The sequence below is a fragment of the Vicugna pacos genome, chromosome 17, assembly GCF_048564905.1.
Source record: "Vicugna pacos chromosome 17, VicPac4, whole genome shotgun sequence".
NCBI classification, from domain to species: Eukaryota; Metazoa; Chordata; class Mammalia; order Artiodactyla; family Camelidae; genus Vicugna; species Vicugna pacos.
In genome coordinates, this window is record NC_133003.1 from 8,913,167 (window position 1) to 8,931,327 (window position 18,161).

General features: G+C 41.5%; 1 protein-coding gene across 16 annotated transcripts in view; it reads left to right on the forward strand.

The window, feature by feature from the left end:
• RBMS3 (RNA binding motif single stranded interacting protein 3) overlaps positions 1-18,161 on the forward strand; it is a 921,458-nt gene that overhangs the window by 788,359 nt on the left and 114,938 nt on the right. For all 16 annotated transcript variants that reach the window (XM_031686913.2, XM_072940905.1, XM_072940906.1 and 13 more), the window contains 2 exons: positions 2,744-2,850; positions 11,322-11,368. In XM_031686913.2, the coding sequence (XP_031542773.2) occupies positions 2,744-2,850; positions 11,322-11,368 (154 nt within the window). The remainder of the gene's footprint in view (positions 1-2,743; positions 2,851-11,321; positions 11,369-18,161) is intronic.

Here is an 18,161-nt window from a genome sequence, read left to right on the forward strand (position 1 = left end):
CCAAGAAGGAGCTGTTTTAGGAGATAACACAGAGGATCCTGCTTCAGACACGTCAAACTCATGAAAGTCATCGTCCAAAGAAGCATAAACTTCAAGGGAAACTTGACAATCCTCCACCGATAGAAAATTTAAGTTATTTCTAGATTTGTTAGCTTTCTGTGAGAAATTTGTCATATTGTCAGTGATAAATTCACATGTTAGCATGACCATCCCACTTGAAGGGATGGATGGACCTTGAATCTTTAAAATGGCAAGAGGAAAAATACCCTATAATATATTTTATACATATAGTATCGTACATACACATGTTACTGAACACAAGTTGGGGTGCCTGATGCCCAGTGAGACCAAACAAATGGAAACGTTGGAGTTTGGAGGAGAGAAAGGTTTATTGCTGGGCCAAGCAAGGAGGCTGGGTGGCTGGCTTGTGCTCAGAAACTCTTGAACTTCCCAATGGTTTTCAGTGAGAAGTTTTTAATTTGTGGGGAGGGCTGCAGGGTGCATGGCTTTCTTCTTATTGGTTGGAGGGGAGGTAACAGGGCATTGCTCCAAGAATCTTGTGCTCAGTCTGAAGTTACCACCCTCCCCCTGGGGGCAGGAGGGCAGGGGGCTTAGTCCCTGCAGAAGAACTCAAAGGTATTGTTATGTCTGTTCCTTGAGGAGGAACCAGGACCCCACCCCAAGGCTGCACTATTGTTTCCTGACTCCTCCTCCCTTGTTTCTGCATCCTCTCCCTTTCCTGGTTAGCAACTGTTTGAGTTTGCCCTTTGGGACTCAGGGAAGGTCAAGGAGGCAGAATGAAGCTTATCTCCTACTAACAAGGAACAGGGGACACAGGAAGGACTTGTACCTGAGGGCCCCACAGGGTCCAGCTCCATTTCACATATAATCAGTCCTATAGAGGAAGGATTATATGTATATATGTATAGATATATTTTTTTTAAGTCTTGCAGGAAATTATTCTACATGTAGAATTTTAGTGATTCTAAAATTTAGTCCAGTGATTGCATTCACCCTTTCAGTTTTTCATTTGGAAAAAGAATTTAGACTACTTCTAATGTGATGGGAGCAACTGTCTTCGGACATTTCATGATTCAGCCTTTCCCTTGTGTGATTTTATCGTTTCATCGGAGTCACCCAAGTCAGAGGCTCATGAAAGCGGACAGTTGACAGCCACTTGTGCCCAGCAAGGCAGTGATCTTCATTGAGTGCTCTCCGTGTGCAGAATTGTGTGCAGAAAGTGTTCCATATTGCTACATGCTGCCCTTGTAGGGCAGGAGAGATATTTTATTTGTCATTTCTCTTGGCCAGTTGCAACCCTCTGTCCATTTGAGCCATTTCCTCCAACACTGATTAATAGAAATCTGCTAATAGAGAGTAAACTAAAAGGACTGAGTAAAATTGTACAGCCACCTAAAGCCAAATGATTTTAAAATATGAATTCATAGATACTTGTTTGCCTGCTTTCTTTATCCACTATTGATCTTGAAGACAATCGGAAATCTCATGAATTCCATCATTTTTTTTGTTTCATCTGGATTAGCAAATGCAAGCAAGCTAGCTGGGAGGAATGGGTATCGGGGAAAATGGTACCAGCTATCTGTTAAGATGATAAAGCTGCATAACAATTATAAAATCTTAGTGGCATGAAACAGTAAGGATTTATTTAGTTCACACATTTGTGGGATGGCTCTGACTGATGTCACCTAGGCTTACATATGTTTCTGGGGTCCACTGCGTGTTATCTGTGTATCTCTGCTGATCTTAGAGGAGTGCACTCACGTGTCAGGGTGATGGCTTGCCATTGGATGATCTAGTTTGAGATTTGCTGGGATGGTTGGGACAACTCATCTATGTTTGTATCTCACCTTCCAGCAGCCTGGATTGGACATCTTTGTGTAGCCATACAGAGAAGCAAAAAAAAAAAAAAAAACAAGCTCCCATGCTTAAAAACATTCCGAGCTTCTCCTTCTGTCTTATTTGCTAATTTCCCACTGGCCAAAGGAATTCACTTGGGGTCAGACCAAGAGTCCGAGCGAGAGGGTTCCACAAAGCTAAATGGCAAAAGCAAAGATACAGGGAGGGGTAAAGAATTAGCATCATGTGTGGAGATCAGGAATCAGACAGCATCCCATCCAGCAGGGAGAAAGGAGCTCCCAGGAGCTGTACAAAATGAACACCTTTTATAGGCAGAAGGGAGTGGGACAGGAAGGCAGAGTACAGCAAAAATTGGATTGGGTGTGACACAGTCCCTGTCCTTTAGGGGATGGCAGGGGTCCGTTGGCAGATTACCTCTCCGGTGCTGACCAGGTAATTCCTGATTGACTGTTTTCAGATTCCAGTTCTCAGAGAGGCTGAAACTGTAATTAAGTCTCGATTTGGTGACACGGGGCTTAGCATAAGTGACTCCATTTTGGGCCTGTTGTCTTGTTTTTAGCACTAACATAATTGGAAGGGGTCGATTCTTGTCTCTTTACTTTTAAGGCAAGTTCCCATTCGGCTTCCACTGGTTATTTTTTCAACCATATTTGTTATATTCTTTTATGGTCTGCCAGTACTTTTTTGAAGCCCAGTTAGTTAGAACAGCCTCCAAAAGAACTGAAACTTAAAGGCAAGCCAAATATCTCTCCAGAAGCAAGAGGACTTCAAAAGATACGCATTACAAAGCACTACTGTGACTCACATAATCACTTATTTTTGCAAGGGAATTTGCTAATGTAAAATTGGTTTCTTATCTTCCCAGCCCCTAGTGAGCCTTTACTGTGCAAATTCGCTGATGGAGGACAAAAGAAGCGACAGAATCAAAGTAAATACACCCAGAATGGAAGGCCTTGGCCCAGGGAAGGAGAGGTGAGTCCTGACTGACCTTTGCTCAGAAATCTGGCCTCAGACATCCCTCAGAAGGGTGGCAAGACAGACATACGGGGCCTTGAGGAGATCAGAACCTGTAGAAAACCAACTAGCTTCAAAGAAGGCAAATGAGCAGGTCCAAACTGCTGTGCTAAATATAAAATTATTTCAGGAGGAGTAGAGGACTTGAGCATGGACCTCAGTTCTGAATTACAGTGAGTCTTCTGTCTTTAACCACACTTGAACCCGGCAGACACTCACTTTAAGAGCTTATCCACGATGAATTGATCCATAATTGTGCAATAGTTATCAAATAAGGGTGTGAAATACTTCAGAAAGCATTTCCAGTGAAATCAATAGTGAGAGTTCAATGTTCGTGTTTGGAAGAAAGCACAGACAAATTTAGATTTCTTTCACCCTACCACTGAGATCCTGTACTTGCATGCCTGTGTACTGATGAGTACGTCCACGTGTTCATGAACGTGTTGATCTGCTCTTTATGTATGTATGCATCAATATGAAATGTGACATTTTTCTGTTGGGCATGATGGAGAAAGAAAAGCTAATGTGCACAGGGCTTTACTTTTCACAACAAGGAGAAGAGCATTTAACAGTTCATTATCCACTTACTCTCTGAACACACAGCAGTAGAAAAGCAAGCTCGTGGCTCCAGTACCATTTGGGAATGGATTCTCTTTGGTTATTTTTTTGTTGTAGGAAGACAAGGAAAAGGTGCCTGGGCTTCTCAGAGGTCTTTTTATTCTTTGTGAAATGGAATGGGGTTGTTTGAATGACTTGAATAGATGTCATTTGGTACCAAGGCCATGATTTCAGCAGAAGAGCTTTATTTAGTATTTCTGTTCAAAGCAGCTACTTCATCTGTTTATCATTTAAGAGGCATCTTCCTTGGTCTAGCACGTTACAGTTTCGACACTGAGACTACAGTTGCAAGGAGAGAAAAGAGGCTGGGATTTTTTTTCTCAGTAAAAGCTTTAGCCATTTTTCGGTTTCTGGGGCTGTGATCTGTTTTGAGTATTTCCATGCTGATCTCAAAATCCATCTTATAGTGTGTCATTATGTTCAAGTAGTGTATAATCTATAACTCATTACCTTAAGACAGGAAAAAGAGAATTGCTGTTGGGCACTTGAAGCTAATAAAAAAAAAAAAGCAAGGGTTTTAAGATACCAATTTTAGAAAGGAGTTTATGGTATGTTCAAAATGGAAGAGGTTCAAAATGTTACGGCCTGTGAGTTTGTAGTGGTCAGTTTGTGCTCAACGAGCAGCCCCCACTCTTTCTGATAGCTCTCATTTTCACATTGGTCTCAAGCCAATCATCCATGGGTCTAGAAAGACTCATTTGATCTTTTAAAATTTAGTTGAGTCAAGTGTTCACTGATTAGACGGATTACTGGATCATAGACCATAACCCCAAAGCCTCCATATTTAATTAGCTGACTTAGCACCAATGACTGAAACTTCAGTTCCTGTATATGTTACATTTACAAAGTAGATGCCATTTGCAGCAAGACCCCTTACCTGAGTCTACATTAGAGACCAAACCAAAAAACATAAAAAAAAAAAAAAAAGTAGACTTAGAGCTGTCGCCCTGCTCCTTATACAGAATCTGGGGCTTTGAGTTCAGAGCACGACAAAGACCATGTGTATCATAGTCATGGAAGCATTGAGAGGTCGAGTTGAGGACCCAGAGCACCTTGCAATTTAAATGTGGGTTTTAAAGATAGATTCCTAAGCTTTGTTTTCAAAAGTTGCTTTTTTAAGAGCTATGGATTTTCTTGTTGAATATTAAAATCAAGGTGCCTTAATAAATAGGTGACAGTAAACTCATATTCCAAGTATGTAGATACTTTCAGAGGAAAGACATCAGGAAAAGAAATGGTCTGAACTAAAAGTATGCTCATCAGATATCTTGGTTTGGGGATGAGCATGGCCATTTTTACACCATGATTGTGGTCTTAGAAGTAGACACACCAAGTCTATTGCCTGTTGGATAACATTGTGTGTCCATCATTATATACTTTTTCTTCTATTTCCCTTTGCATTGTACTTGCTAGAGTAAATTAGATTAGCCTGGTGTGTAAGGCATGACAGTACACAAATTAATACTTTGTAAGCAATATTTAATTTTCTTATAAACCAGTAACTTCTCTGTACTTCATTGTTTTTAAGACACACCTTTTAGTTGTTGTTTTTCCACGTTTTTAACACTTCTGAAATTGACCCTCCTCTTACAAGCAATAGAATTATTCCAAGACCATTTGCATTTGTTCCTTTTAGTATCCTGGGGGTGCTACCTACACACATTCATTGCTTTAGGTCTTTGAATACACAGATTGCGTGAACTGAAGCTCCAACCAAAGAAAGTGCTGTGGGTCAGATTCTTAGCGGAAAGTTTTTTTGTCTCCTTCCATCATCCAGTGTTAAGACTGAGACATGCATCTTCCCTGAAAGTCCCTTTCTGATGGGTAGTTTTGTTTTTCATTTATCGAGTAGCCCCTTGGCATTCCAACTTTATAAGGAGACCCATTTTGGGTGTTGGTTTTTGTGTGTATGTTTCGTTATATAAAATAATGGTAAACCTTTAGATCACTGTTGTCATAGATAAAATTTAAAAATGAGAATTCAGATTCTGATTTTGGGGAGTTTGAGACAATAGCACAGATTGAGGCTAATGTTACTTGTCTTCTCTGTTGAGGCAGGTTAAAAAAATAAATCTATGATGTGCATTATGGAGAAAATATGGGAAAGTGGAGATAAAATTCGTTCAGGTGTGATTTATAGCACGCTTGGCTGTGAGTTCAGTGTTAATGAATCAACAATATATATTAAATATGATGTCATTAGACAGAAACACATGTAAAACTAGGTTATGTGTTGATCAGTTGGTGAAAATGTTGTGACCAGACTCTTTGAGGAACCTAACCCTGTATTTCCTCCAGGAGCAATGGAGGAGTTCAGTATTCACTAATTCAGTGTTCGTGGTGACTTCATAGAGTATAATGACTACAAATAACAAGAATCAGTTGTATCTTGGCTTATGATTACCGTCACTGAGCGGGATCCAGTGTCTTGGTTAAGTTTATGCCTCTCCCATTGATGTAAAAAACAACGTGCTTGGATATCGGAAGTAACCATACGAACGTATGAGCCAATTATTTTTATTTTTGAAAAGTTGTGTTACAGTCTATTACCAATTGTTATGGACCTAAAGACGATAGTTCTTACTTTACTCAACCAACATGTGTAAAACTTGCTAAGGAATCTTGAAAAAGCTCTGATCCCATTTTCAGTAATTTAATGCGTCTATGAGGGACCAGTAGGCTTGTAATTATTTCGTTAAGATCATTAAACATTTGATCCAATGTAAAGAGTCACATATCTTCCTTAGCAAGAAAAAGTCATTAGCCTAATACATTGGATTATTTCTACTACCATTTGTATCATTCTTACTTACTCACCTGTTTGCATGTGAAAGGCTATTTGGGCTTTTTAGGAACCCAACTGGGTCCCAATGATATGGGAATTGTTGATGCTAAAAGGCACACAGATGGCTGTGGAATAGCCAACGTGCTCCAGAAAATCTAGAAAGAAGACGCTTTCCTACAGCCACCATTTGCTGGGAACCCTCTCAACAGACTACTTTGTTGAGTTTCTTGAAGGCATTTGGCTGTCACTGGCTGTTGCCAGTGTCGCTACAAAGCACATGCTTTAAGACATTCTTAGCATCAAGAGACAAGTCAACATGTGGCCCCTTGCCTTCAGTTGACTCATCTCGGACTAAAGCATCCAGCTTATAAACTGTTTGCTCAGTCAACAGTCCACATCCTTCTGATTAAGTATGGTCTGATCTGAGGATCACTAGCTCTAACAAAGCCCCTGAAATGTTGGGAGCAATTGATAGAATTGTGTCCAATTGTTTGCAAAACTCAGAAAGTACTTCTGAAGTGGTAATGCCCTAGTGAGTACATTTTAAGCAGTATGCCCATCATTATTCCTTCTTCCTTTAAAGTAATGAATATCAAATATCTAGTTCCCAAGTCAAACTGATGTCTCTCAAAGAATCCTCTATGTTTATTGAAAATAATTGTGATGCCCCAATTACTCCAATAAACCATTTTATAAAGTGTCTATTTAGCTCTTACAGTGTAGATTCTGTCTGGAAGGACTGGGAATAACCCTATTATGGCTGAAATATTAAAGCAAAACTCAGCTGCTGCTGGAAAATGACAAAAAGGTCCCCTTTTTGTTTTCAATAAATCATAAATGCCTTTATTCCACAATTAATGTGAACTTGAAAATGGAAAATAACTTGTGAATTTAATAAACCCGTTCAAAAGACTGATGGGATTAACCGTCCCTTTTTATACTTAACGCAGTGTGACATTTTCGTTTTTATTTTACTTTTTGTGTGACTCTGAAGTGTGTGAACAAGCCATAAAATTTAGTAATTACATAATGACAATTTCACGGTTCCCCTTAGTATAAAGGTGGCTAGACAGAGCAGCAAAATCGATTTTCTTTCTTTACCTTGTGGAAAGGAACAAAAGGAAATTGAATGCAAAATCTGTATTAAGACCATATTAGAATATATAACTCAGGAATCCGTTACACATGAAATGAAAACCAGGTGCAGCCTAGTGTTGGTTTTTATGCTGTGATATTCAGCCAGGGGGTTGAGTGAAAACAACCCTTTGTTTTAACCCATGCCTGGCTTTGTCACCCACGCTGTCCAACACACAAATGGCCTGACACCATCTCTGCTTGTCTCCTGCAAAGTCGTCAAGCAGATGAAACTTGGATTCATCCTCACCTTGGTTTCTCTCCACCTCCCTGTCCCCAGGCGCCTACCCCAGTCACCCATCACTGTGGATTTACCCTCTGTTTTCCAGAAGGCTCATGCTGTTTCTGGTTGTCCAGCCCCTCCTTGGCTGTATAAGTTCCTTGCTGGAAAAATGATCAGTGGCTTCTCAGGAGAAGCCAGGCAATCAAGACCCTCCCTCCTTTCCCTCTGAGTCTTACTCCCTCTGCTCTGGCCACTCTCCTACAGCAAGTGGATCGCCCACCTGGCCCTTCTGATGGATTCACCTTTTTCCATACTATTCCTTTTGCCTGAGCTGCCCTCCGCCTCTCACCTCCATCTGGGGAAATCTTAATTATCTTCCAGGCTCCGCTCAACTGTATGTCCTCCACGTGCCTTCATGGATCACCCCCAGCCACTCCCCTCTATACCACATCCAGACCCCTCACGTGGCACTCACCATGTTTTCTTTGTGTTACAGTATTTACCTACGTGTCCTGCCTCCAGGCACTGTGCTGGGCACTTCACAAATGCTGTTATCTTTTAAATTGCACAACCATCATATGAAGTAGGTATTACTATACCATGTAATAGTAAGGAAACAGGCTCAAAGAGGTTCAGTAACTTGCCCAAAGTCACAGTGCTACAAAGTAACAGAGTTAAGCCTTTGAACCCAGGTCCGAAACATATATTCTTTCCGCTACATTATCTTGCCGTCTATTTAGTTCTTTTCCATCTTCTGACAGATGGATGGAGGTTTAAGATGGCAGAAGGGGCCCAGGTAGGCTTTCTGTTTGTCAAATACTGTTCAACAGAGAGAGAGAGTGTTTTGATAATTACTGTATTCCTAGCTAGACCTGATAGGCTAACTGTAATTCAGGAGGAATTCAAGTCCAAAATGAAAGTGTTACCGAGTCCAAACTCGTTACTCGTTATACATGACGGGCCAGTAAATCAGGAGACAAGGTGTTGGGGCAAGGAATAATGACTTTATTTGGAAAGCCAGCAGACCGAGAAGATGGGGGACTAATGTCGTCGAGAACCATCTTCCCCAAGTCAGAAGTCAGGCTCCTTTTATACTAAAAAGGGGAGGGGGTGTGGGCAAACTTCTTGGTGTCGGAATCCTTTGTGCTTGCAGCTGTCGACGTAGCTCAGGTTATGGTATCCCTGTAAACCTCCAACAAGACAAGTCTTATTTTCTATTCTGCAACTGTTTATCTCTATATGAATGCAGATGTGTTACACCCTTCAAGGTCAGAGCCTTGAGAATGGGCTGCCCTGTATATTTCAGGCTCTAGGTGACATTCTTTTGCAAAAACCGCAAACCAGCGTGACTGAGCCCAGGCAACAGAGCACAGGGTTAGCGCCAAAGGGAAAGATCTAACATGGAGTCGGCTTTGTTCTCCCCTACTACAAAAGAAAATAAATCTTTACCTAATGTTGCCAGAACAAATAAAATAGCATAAAAAGAGAATGTGCAAGACAATGTATAATTCAAGAAAGGTCAGCTAGCATTGGTCTCTGAACACTATTGGAAACTATGTTCAAGGGAAAGAAGTAAATGTGGCTTCCTACACGTCCCCTGGGGTTTTAAACAACTGGGGGCGATCAGGAGGCTGAAGACCTGATGATTATCTTAAATCTTTTATTAACCAACAATATCTTTATTGAGTACAAAGCCCATTTTGTTTTTCATTCTGTCTTTGGTCTGACATCTTGGATACATTAGGGGAGAGCAGCTTAGTGTTTCTAAGAGGGAAATCTCATCCCAAATAGACAGCTTTTCCAGCTGCCCTCTCCAGGACACAGAACCACAAATTGCAGCTGCACCTCAGACAGATCCCTCTAGGGAATCTTCTGCCTCGAGCCAACGTCCCACCTGTCACCTGGCGGAGGCCCCATCCTGGGAAGAATTTAGACTTAGAATCTATGGGCTTTGACATCACTACTTTCGCTTCTCCTAAGGGAACGAAATCTATGTTCATTTCTGCTCTTTTATTCTCCTCTCATTTTCCAGGCTCCCCACTTTTCACATGATCAATTGAGTGTTTCTTTAACATGCGTGACATGCAGTCGTCAGGAAGCGTGTGTTCTCAGTGCATCTCTATCTCAATTTTGTTTGCAAACTTCGTTTGAATGTATCTGTGCACCCGGGATGCAAGTTCCATCTATGTATGACTCTACATCTTTGTTCCTCATGCCAGTCTTAATTTAAAATGCTGCTTAGGGAAAACAATACATGTAAGCTTGAATGTCACAGGCCATGCCGGACTTTAGGCCCTATCTTAGAAAGCCTGAGAATTTTCAGTCATGTGCTAGATTTGGGAGATTAAATGAGGTCAGCAGGAAAACCACCTTCACCCACACTGGAAAAAACTCAGACACAAAAGCTCCTTATTCTTTTCTTTCAAGCTTTTACATTTTCTCTTATCCTCTGCTAAAGTCCTCAAAGCGAATTTTTTTTCTTACCTATTATTTTGAAATAATTGTGTTCACAGGAAATTGCAAAAGACATGTAGAGGGAGGTCCTGTTTACCCTACAGCCCATCTCTCCCAGTGGTTACATCTTACATAATAATAGGGCACACTCAAGCCAGGAAATTGACATGGGACTAATGTACTTTTAAGCATCAAAAAAGGGGAAAAAAAAGACAACCTAGTCAGCTTGAAGTTTCATTCTCTTTCTGGTTCTGCTCACGAGCAATAATCAGGCTGACAGGCCTGGAAAACAAAGGGAGGTACGCCCATGTGGCCGCGAGGAGGTTCTCCACTCGCTGGAGGTAATAAATCCTAGTCAATGTCAGAGCAGGCTGGGGAGGGGCACCCATATCAGGAGACTTGGGTGACCTTGAGCAAGTCAGGTGACCTCTCCAAGCATCAGGGTCTTAGTCTATAAAAAGGAGGAGAAGCTGTTTCTCCTGCCTACTTGCTGGGGTCCTTGGGAGGATCAGCTGTGATGGTGTGTATGAAGGATGGAGCTAGACTGCGAACCAGCAGTCGTCAAGTTCATAGTCTTTTCTGCAACTACTGCCAGCGGTGGTCTTATTCTTAGAAACAGAGCAAAACCACAAGGCCTGGAATTTCCATCACGTGTAAATGACCTTCCCTTTCTGCACCCTTAGTGGGAGAGGTACTAGCGATATATTGGACAAGCAGTCTGTGACTCATTACCGACATGCCCCCGAGACACACGATCTATCTTAAAATAAATATTTCTTAACAGTTTCTTCTAAAAGGTCGAATGCATTTTTAAGTAGCTTTTATTTTCATTCTGACCACAGGATTCATTCTTCCCTTTTCTTTTTCATGCCGTAACATAGTTGAACATACAGCTGATGCTCCTGACAATAGTGGGAAATTGTAAGGATCTCAGGTTAGACACTGGGTGGTTTATGAAGTAGAAATGGAAATCGTCCAAGCCACATTGTTCTTTGGTTTGTCCAGATATATGATACAAACTCCCTAACTCACTGGTGGGTTCTGGTGTGGGGGTGCTAAAATCGCTAGTCTTGGCAGTCAGGGAGGAGAAACATATAGGAAAAAGTAAACTGGAAATGTAGAAAGTAAAGATAAAAGTCTGTGTGTACTGAATGGTTTGGGCACTGCAATAAAAATGTTAAGATCCACTTTCTCCCCTTTCCCCCCCATGTACAGGCTGGCATGGCTCTGACCTATGACCCCACAGCTGCCATACAGAATGGGTAAGTAGACAACAGTTTCTCTATTTTAATTGCTAAGGTAGCTTTAAACTCTGAAATCAGTCCTAAAGAAAAATGTTCAAATCTGCCTTTCTCATCACTGTATATTTTTCTTCCCACAAGTGACTGTGATTTTATAGCATCCCCCATGTCACCTGTTCTCACAAGGCTTTCTGCCTGCGTTAAGTCTCTTTCTCTCTCATTGGAGAAAGAGCAAGGAGTAGGATTGTCACCAAGTCCAAACTCACTCTGCTCGCCGCTAGATAGGCCAATAAATCGGGAGACGAGGTGTTGGGGCAAGGAATGATGACTTTATTCAGACCAAGAAGATGGGGAACTAATGTCCTAGAGAACCATCTTCCCCAAGTCAGAATTCAGCCTCTTATACCAAGAAGGGGAAGAGGTGTGGTTGGGTGTTGCAAACGTCTTGGTGTCGGAATCCTTTGTTCTTGCAGCCGTCCACGTAGGGAAGGTCATAGCGTCCCTGTAAACCTCCAACAAGACAAGTCTTATTTTCTGTTCTGCAACTTTTTATCTCTGTATGAATGGAAATGTGTTCTACCCTTAAAGGTCAGAGCCTTGAGAATGGGCTGTCCTGCGTATTTCAGGCTCTAAACGACATTCTTTTGCAAAAGGTGCAGAACCAGCATGACTGAGCCCAGGCAACAGGGCACAGGGTTAGAGCTAAAGGAACAGATCCAATATGGAGTCAGCTTTGTTCTGCCTCCTACAGGATGTGAAGGGGGATACAGACAGACTAGGCTGGGAGGAGCGTCTGCATGTCTCTAGGATGCTAATACGTCTAGACTTCAGCTTTCAGTCATTTTAGCGTGTGCGCAGGTTCATTCCAACATTAATGATGCGTCCACTCTTGCTCTCTGGCTGTCAGGGAAGGTAACAGACAGACTCAGGTTAGTAGTACTTGGTGATTATACTTTCATTCTTCGTTTTAATAAGCATCTGGAAACGTGCAGCCTCTTACTTAGCACAAGTCACAGAAACCTAGAATTCCCTGTCTGAAGAATAAGACTTAAACGACATCACCGAGGCTTTCTAAAATTCTGTAATCTGAATATCTTTGGTTCAAACTTTCTTCTTACTTCCCAATTTCTTTGCTTTGCTTCGGCTGTCCTGCGATTGGCCAACCAACCAAAGAAGAAGGGTGATTTTTATTTTCACAGTCTTTTCTCTTGGACTTCCCCCTGGCTTTCAGTTTTCTGACTCTTATTCTCATTGAAAGAATCAATCAGAATGAAGTCCTCATTTAAAATCAACGTCCAGGATGGAAGGAATTAAACTCCATTTTCTTTTTGGTCAGCCGCATCTAATGAAAGTCTGTGGGATGTTGAAAGTGTTTAAATCCCTCTTCTTATAGTTATTCATGCAGAGGGTCATTTATTCAGTCATTCAGTGAACATCTAGTCAGTCTGCCAAGCTCGGTAATAAGCTCTATAGGTTTAAAAAAAAAAAAAAAACCAAGGCACGCGACAAGGGCTTTGCCGTCAAGAAACTCATGATCTACCCTTCCATGAAAGAGTAAACAGGGATGGTCATCTAGGGTAAGAGTCTAGTCCATTGTCCCTTGTTGATTAAAACTTCTCTAGGAGTGAGATGTAAGGATATTCTTTCACTTATCCAATAAGAACTCTTTATTTCCAGCAAAGCACTTTGAACTTGGGGGAGGGCAGAAGAAGTTAAGGCATGAAGAATAAAGTCGTCTAGAATTGTGCTGTGTCACTGGAAAGATGAAACAGTCGACTCAAAAGGCACAAAATAAGGCATTACAGGCTGAGTGACAGTGACAGTGACAGAAAATAGGTGTTACAGTGGAAAGTGCCATTCATTGAACACGTACTCGGCACCAAACATTTTACATTTGTAATTTAATGGTCCATGGGTTCAAAGTCTGATACATGTAAAATACACGTATTTGCAAGGAGAAATTGATATCCATACTAGAAACAGAAATAATAATTGAATAGATAGCTATATGTCCCTAGTTTCAACAAATCTTAGTATTTGCTTACATGTATATGAATGGATGTTCCTATGAATGTATCTACCTGTCTGTACTGTATATTTATGTATCTACTCATTCTAAAGACCTTCAAGCCCAAGGCTGGCTGTCAAAGACTGGGGATGCCCCAGTGACCTAGGCCTGGACGGGACCGAGGGATGGTTTGCTTTTGTTCGTCATCTTTCCGACGCGCAACTTAAAGTCTGGATTTTTCCAGAAGACATAATTTTCCAGATTTTCATCCTGATTCGTTAACAGACCCAAAGAGAAAACAGGTGGGTTTCGGCTTTAATCTGAGCAGCCAAAAGTGAACTTTGAGTGATGTCCTGTTAGAGGCAGTGAGGACTGCCTGGTACACAGTGACCACTTCCCGCTTCACTGCCTCCGTAGCATATAGCAGTTGACTGTGAATATATCCGTCCACCTTCAACCACTCTCTCTGTGCTATGTCTTTATCTGGCCCTTGTATTAACAGGCAGACGATATCCTTGGAAGTATGTGAACAGCTGCAAAAGTGGTTCAGCCTCTTCCATGATCCCACTTAGATACTTACAACAATGACTGTTTCCCGAGGGAAACAGTGTAGTGAAGATGCTAAGGGTAACCATCTTCTTGATTCTGCCCACTCTCATCTGATAAAGAACTTCATGCTATCCATCAGTCCATCTTCAGTACTTTGTCCACTGAATATTCTCAGCCTGTAGAAATACTCATTTCTTCCACCTACCAAGAGGGTAGAAGGGAAACAGCCCTTTCTGCCATCTAGGTCACTTCTAGTGACCACACGATTTTAGCTTTCTCTTCCCTGGTAAACAACTTCAGTTTTCTAAACACCCTGTCTTCCCATATTGTCTCGAATGAACCTTACCGAAGTATGAATTTCAGTCCCAGACTTACTGGAATTGCCTTTGCCGGTGTCCCCAGTGATCTCCGTATTTGTCAGTGGTAACTGATACATTCTTAGTCCTTATTTGAAATCTTGTCTCCCGTAACTTGTTGTTGGTCCCATGTACACCTTTTTGAACATTCCTTATCTCGTAGATTTCACAGCTCCATCCCTGGCTGGTCCTCCTCGCTCTCAAAGCGCACCGCACACTTGGTCTCTGCGGATTCATCCTCTTCTGTTCATGCTTACTGATCTTTCTCAGAGTTTAGTCTTTCCTCACTGTGTCTTCTCTCTGGTTGATCTCATCCGCTCCTCTTGCTTTTAGGGACTGAAGACTCCCAAGTCAGTATGTCAAATTCATAACTAGATGCAGGGAATCCCTGTGTGTCTAACTGCTGGTCAGGTGTCACTCCTGGATATCTTTGTCCCAAACTGAGGTCATTATCTTTATCAGTTCTTCATCATACAAGCCAAATTAAGTGGAAAACAATACTAAATTACTTTTTTCTTTTTTAAAAATTCATTCTCAAGCCATTTAGGCCATGAGCTCGAGTTCTCTGGGCTGTCTGTGTCCTACAGCATTCTTAATGATAAAATCGGTCATTAAGACTTACTCCATTTAGCTTTTTTATGTCTTTAAAAAATTTTTACATATACATACATGTATTTTTTTTTCAGATTCTTTTCCATTCGATGTTATTACAAGAAATTGCTGTCCTCAATGTCAATTTGACACTATTGTTGCAAGATACTTCAGCGGGCCATGATGCATTTGACAGTCTTTTTTTCACGTAGCTATCGACACATTCATTTCCCTGATGGAATGTTAACTCTGAAGGCAGCTTCCCTGACTTACCCATCTTTACAGATTGTTTAACCTGATACTGTGAAGACCAAATCAGAAATAGAAAATGTGGGGAATTCAGCCCCCTTCCTGGCATCAGTGCTCTCTGTGCCCATGTAATTCCTTAATCCGATTCTCCTTCAGTACAGCCTCCAGTTTCACCCAAAGCAGCCAAACTGAAACATGAGTTTAAGTCTTGTGTTAAGAATAGAATTTTGGAAGCCTTAGACTACCCATGGTGTGTTTGGTGCCAAGAAGATAGAAATTTCTATGCATGTTAAAACGTCAAAATAACCACAAATGTTTTCTCAACGGACCGTTCTTTGAGTTAACGTCAACATGTATCTCTCAGCGGGGTGGAAACTGATTTAGAAAATTTACTCAGCATATTAAGAAATCTAACATGAAGGTCCAGAGTAAAGTACAGCACTCCCTAATCACATTGCTGCAGTCCATCCAGTAGGCAGCCCTAAGGCAGAGAGCAGTCATCTCTCAGAGAGACAAGTACTCATCGCTGTGGGGAAGAAACTGGTCCCATTTGACATGAAACAAACACATCCGGAGACAGAGTTCCACCTCCCTCCAGGCCAGTTAATATTGTTAAACGTTGCTTAATGCTGGCTCCGTGTAATAAGCTTTTTTTTTTTTCACTTTTGAATATTTATCTACCGTATCTTTAAAATCATTTTGGTGACACAAATTTGAAAAACACAAAACAAACAAAACAAAACCTTTCTATCCTATAGGGAACAATGTGTTACCCAAAAAAAGTTCCTGTGCCTGACGCCCAGTGAGGCCAAGCAAATCAAAACATTAATAGAGTCTGGTACAGAGAAAGGTTTACTGCAGGGCCGATCACAGAGGACAGGCTGCTTGCACTTGAAAAACCTGAATTCTAGATTATTCCTCTGTCATTCCTTCTTTCTCTCCGTTCCCTGATTAGCAACTCTTTGAATTGCCCTTTGGGACTCAGGAAAGGTCAGAGAGGCTGAATGAAGCCTAATTCTTCCAAATGAGAACTGGGGGACATGGAAGGGATTCGTAGACCCCAAAGGGTCCTGCTCAGTTTCAAATGGACATGCAGGCAAATTCAGTATGAGACATGGTGCAAATAATGTCATCCATAGAAGCACACAGTGCTGGGAGATTTATGTAGGTATTAATTTTTGTATGTATGAAATATACAAATATAAATAGAAAGTATTTCTGAAAGAATACATAAGAAACGGTGAGAGTCTTCCTCTGGAGAGAGTCAACAGCGTCCGGAGAAGTAGGGGTGAGAGAAAGACTCATTTTTCCCTGTTCACATGTTACTATTCTTTGCAAAAAGGAAAAGCAAGAAAATTGATGCCACAGGACCACAGAGGAGAGGCAGGGACTTTCTAATGAGGGTTTTGAAGGCTTCTTGATGGGTTTAGAGATGTGCAAAGCTAAGATGCGCGTAGTTAAGAACACGCGTTAGGATCCTGTAGCATCGTGAGACTGCACTCGGCCATTGGGCTTTCTGAGAATCAAACGCAGATTCGTGGCTGGGGGAGCTGGTAGCGCCATTGTATCGACACTTACCTGTTCTGCATTCCCTCACCTCAGCGGTAATACAGCAACGGAACTAAGCACTCCCAAATTTAACTTGACCTTCAGCAAACGAAGAACGAACATTTGTCAACGGGACACCGTGGTGTCTCTGTGCCGTTTGGCATCTGGGCGGTGGAAACTGTCAGTTCTGTCATCTGCTCGAATCTACCCAAATTGTCAATTAAAAAAGAAAAAATTAGTTCAGTGTCACTTTGATGTAAGGCTTTGAAGGTTACAGTGAAGAAGGTCCTGGGTCGCAATGGACAAGTAAGACTCTTGGCACTTTCTCCTGTTGGCTAACTTAGGAGAATAAAAGTGTCCATTTTGCCTTCAGAGCGATCTGGCGTAACTCTGTAATTTGTTACTACAGTTGCCCTATTGCTTTTGTCACAGTCCCATATGAAATTCCATCACTTTCAAATATGAGGCTGGGAGGGGAGAAACAATTCCGCCCCATATTCAAACTGTCATCTTTCCTGTGCCCTTTTCACTAAGGGCTGCTGGGTAAAAAGCCTTCTGGATTGTTTTGTTTGAATAAAATGCATTCTTGGGAGAGATGTGAAAAAAAGAATTTGCTCTAGCATTGGCTTGCCAGCTGTTTTATGTGGGCATTTGATATTAAGTGATACAGAAACCTTATCTTATGACACTGGGAAAGGAATCCAGTGTGAAGGAGATGTTGGTATTACTATAAAAATGACCAATAACTTATTAATCTTGTGCTATGGTGTTGCCCTGAGGATAGTATTCCTCGTTCTGACGCTAACAGAGTTGCCTGTGGACATAAAAGACAAGCCAGTGCTGCTTATTTCCGGGTGCAAATAGGATTGTGTATAGTTTCCTACAGTTAAAAAAAAAAATCTACCCTGGGGTTATTGACGTATTCATGTTATTTTTAATGTCAGTGAAACAAGATTTCACCATATTAGTATTGACTGCCAAATTCCCTGAAGATGACTTTTCTGCAGGCCAAATAATGTCCTATTAGTGAGCTATACTTCTTTTTTTTTTTTTTTTGATTTCTGGAGCCCACTTGCCTTAAATGCCAGAAAACCAAATAACCCTCTGCTTTCCTGAAAGACAGTACTTTTTTCAGAGGCCAGCTTAGAGTTCTACAGATAATCATGCTTAGCTAAGCCTCGTAGCTCCTTTGGTATTGGGAGTTTTGTTCATGTGAAACCCCTCTGGAGATGCCCAGTTCCCATCCCCAGGCAAGAATGCTCACCCTTGACACTAGTGACTTTTGGGACCAGACAAGTTTTAGGCTGGGAGCTGTCCTGAACTTAACAGCATCCCAGACGTCTACCAACTAGGTACCAGGAGCGGCCCCCTGACCCAGTTGTGACAACCAAAAATATCTCCAGATCCTGCCAAAGGTCCCTTTTTGTTTAGAACAAAGGATAAACGGAACATTTGTCATACACGTGTGAATTCGCTATGTGAATTTTACCCAAGAAATCTCTCTTAGGGGAGT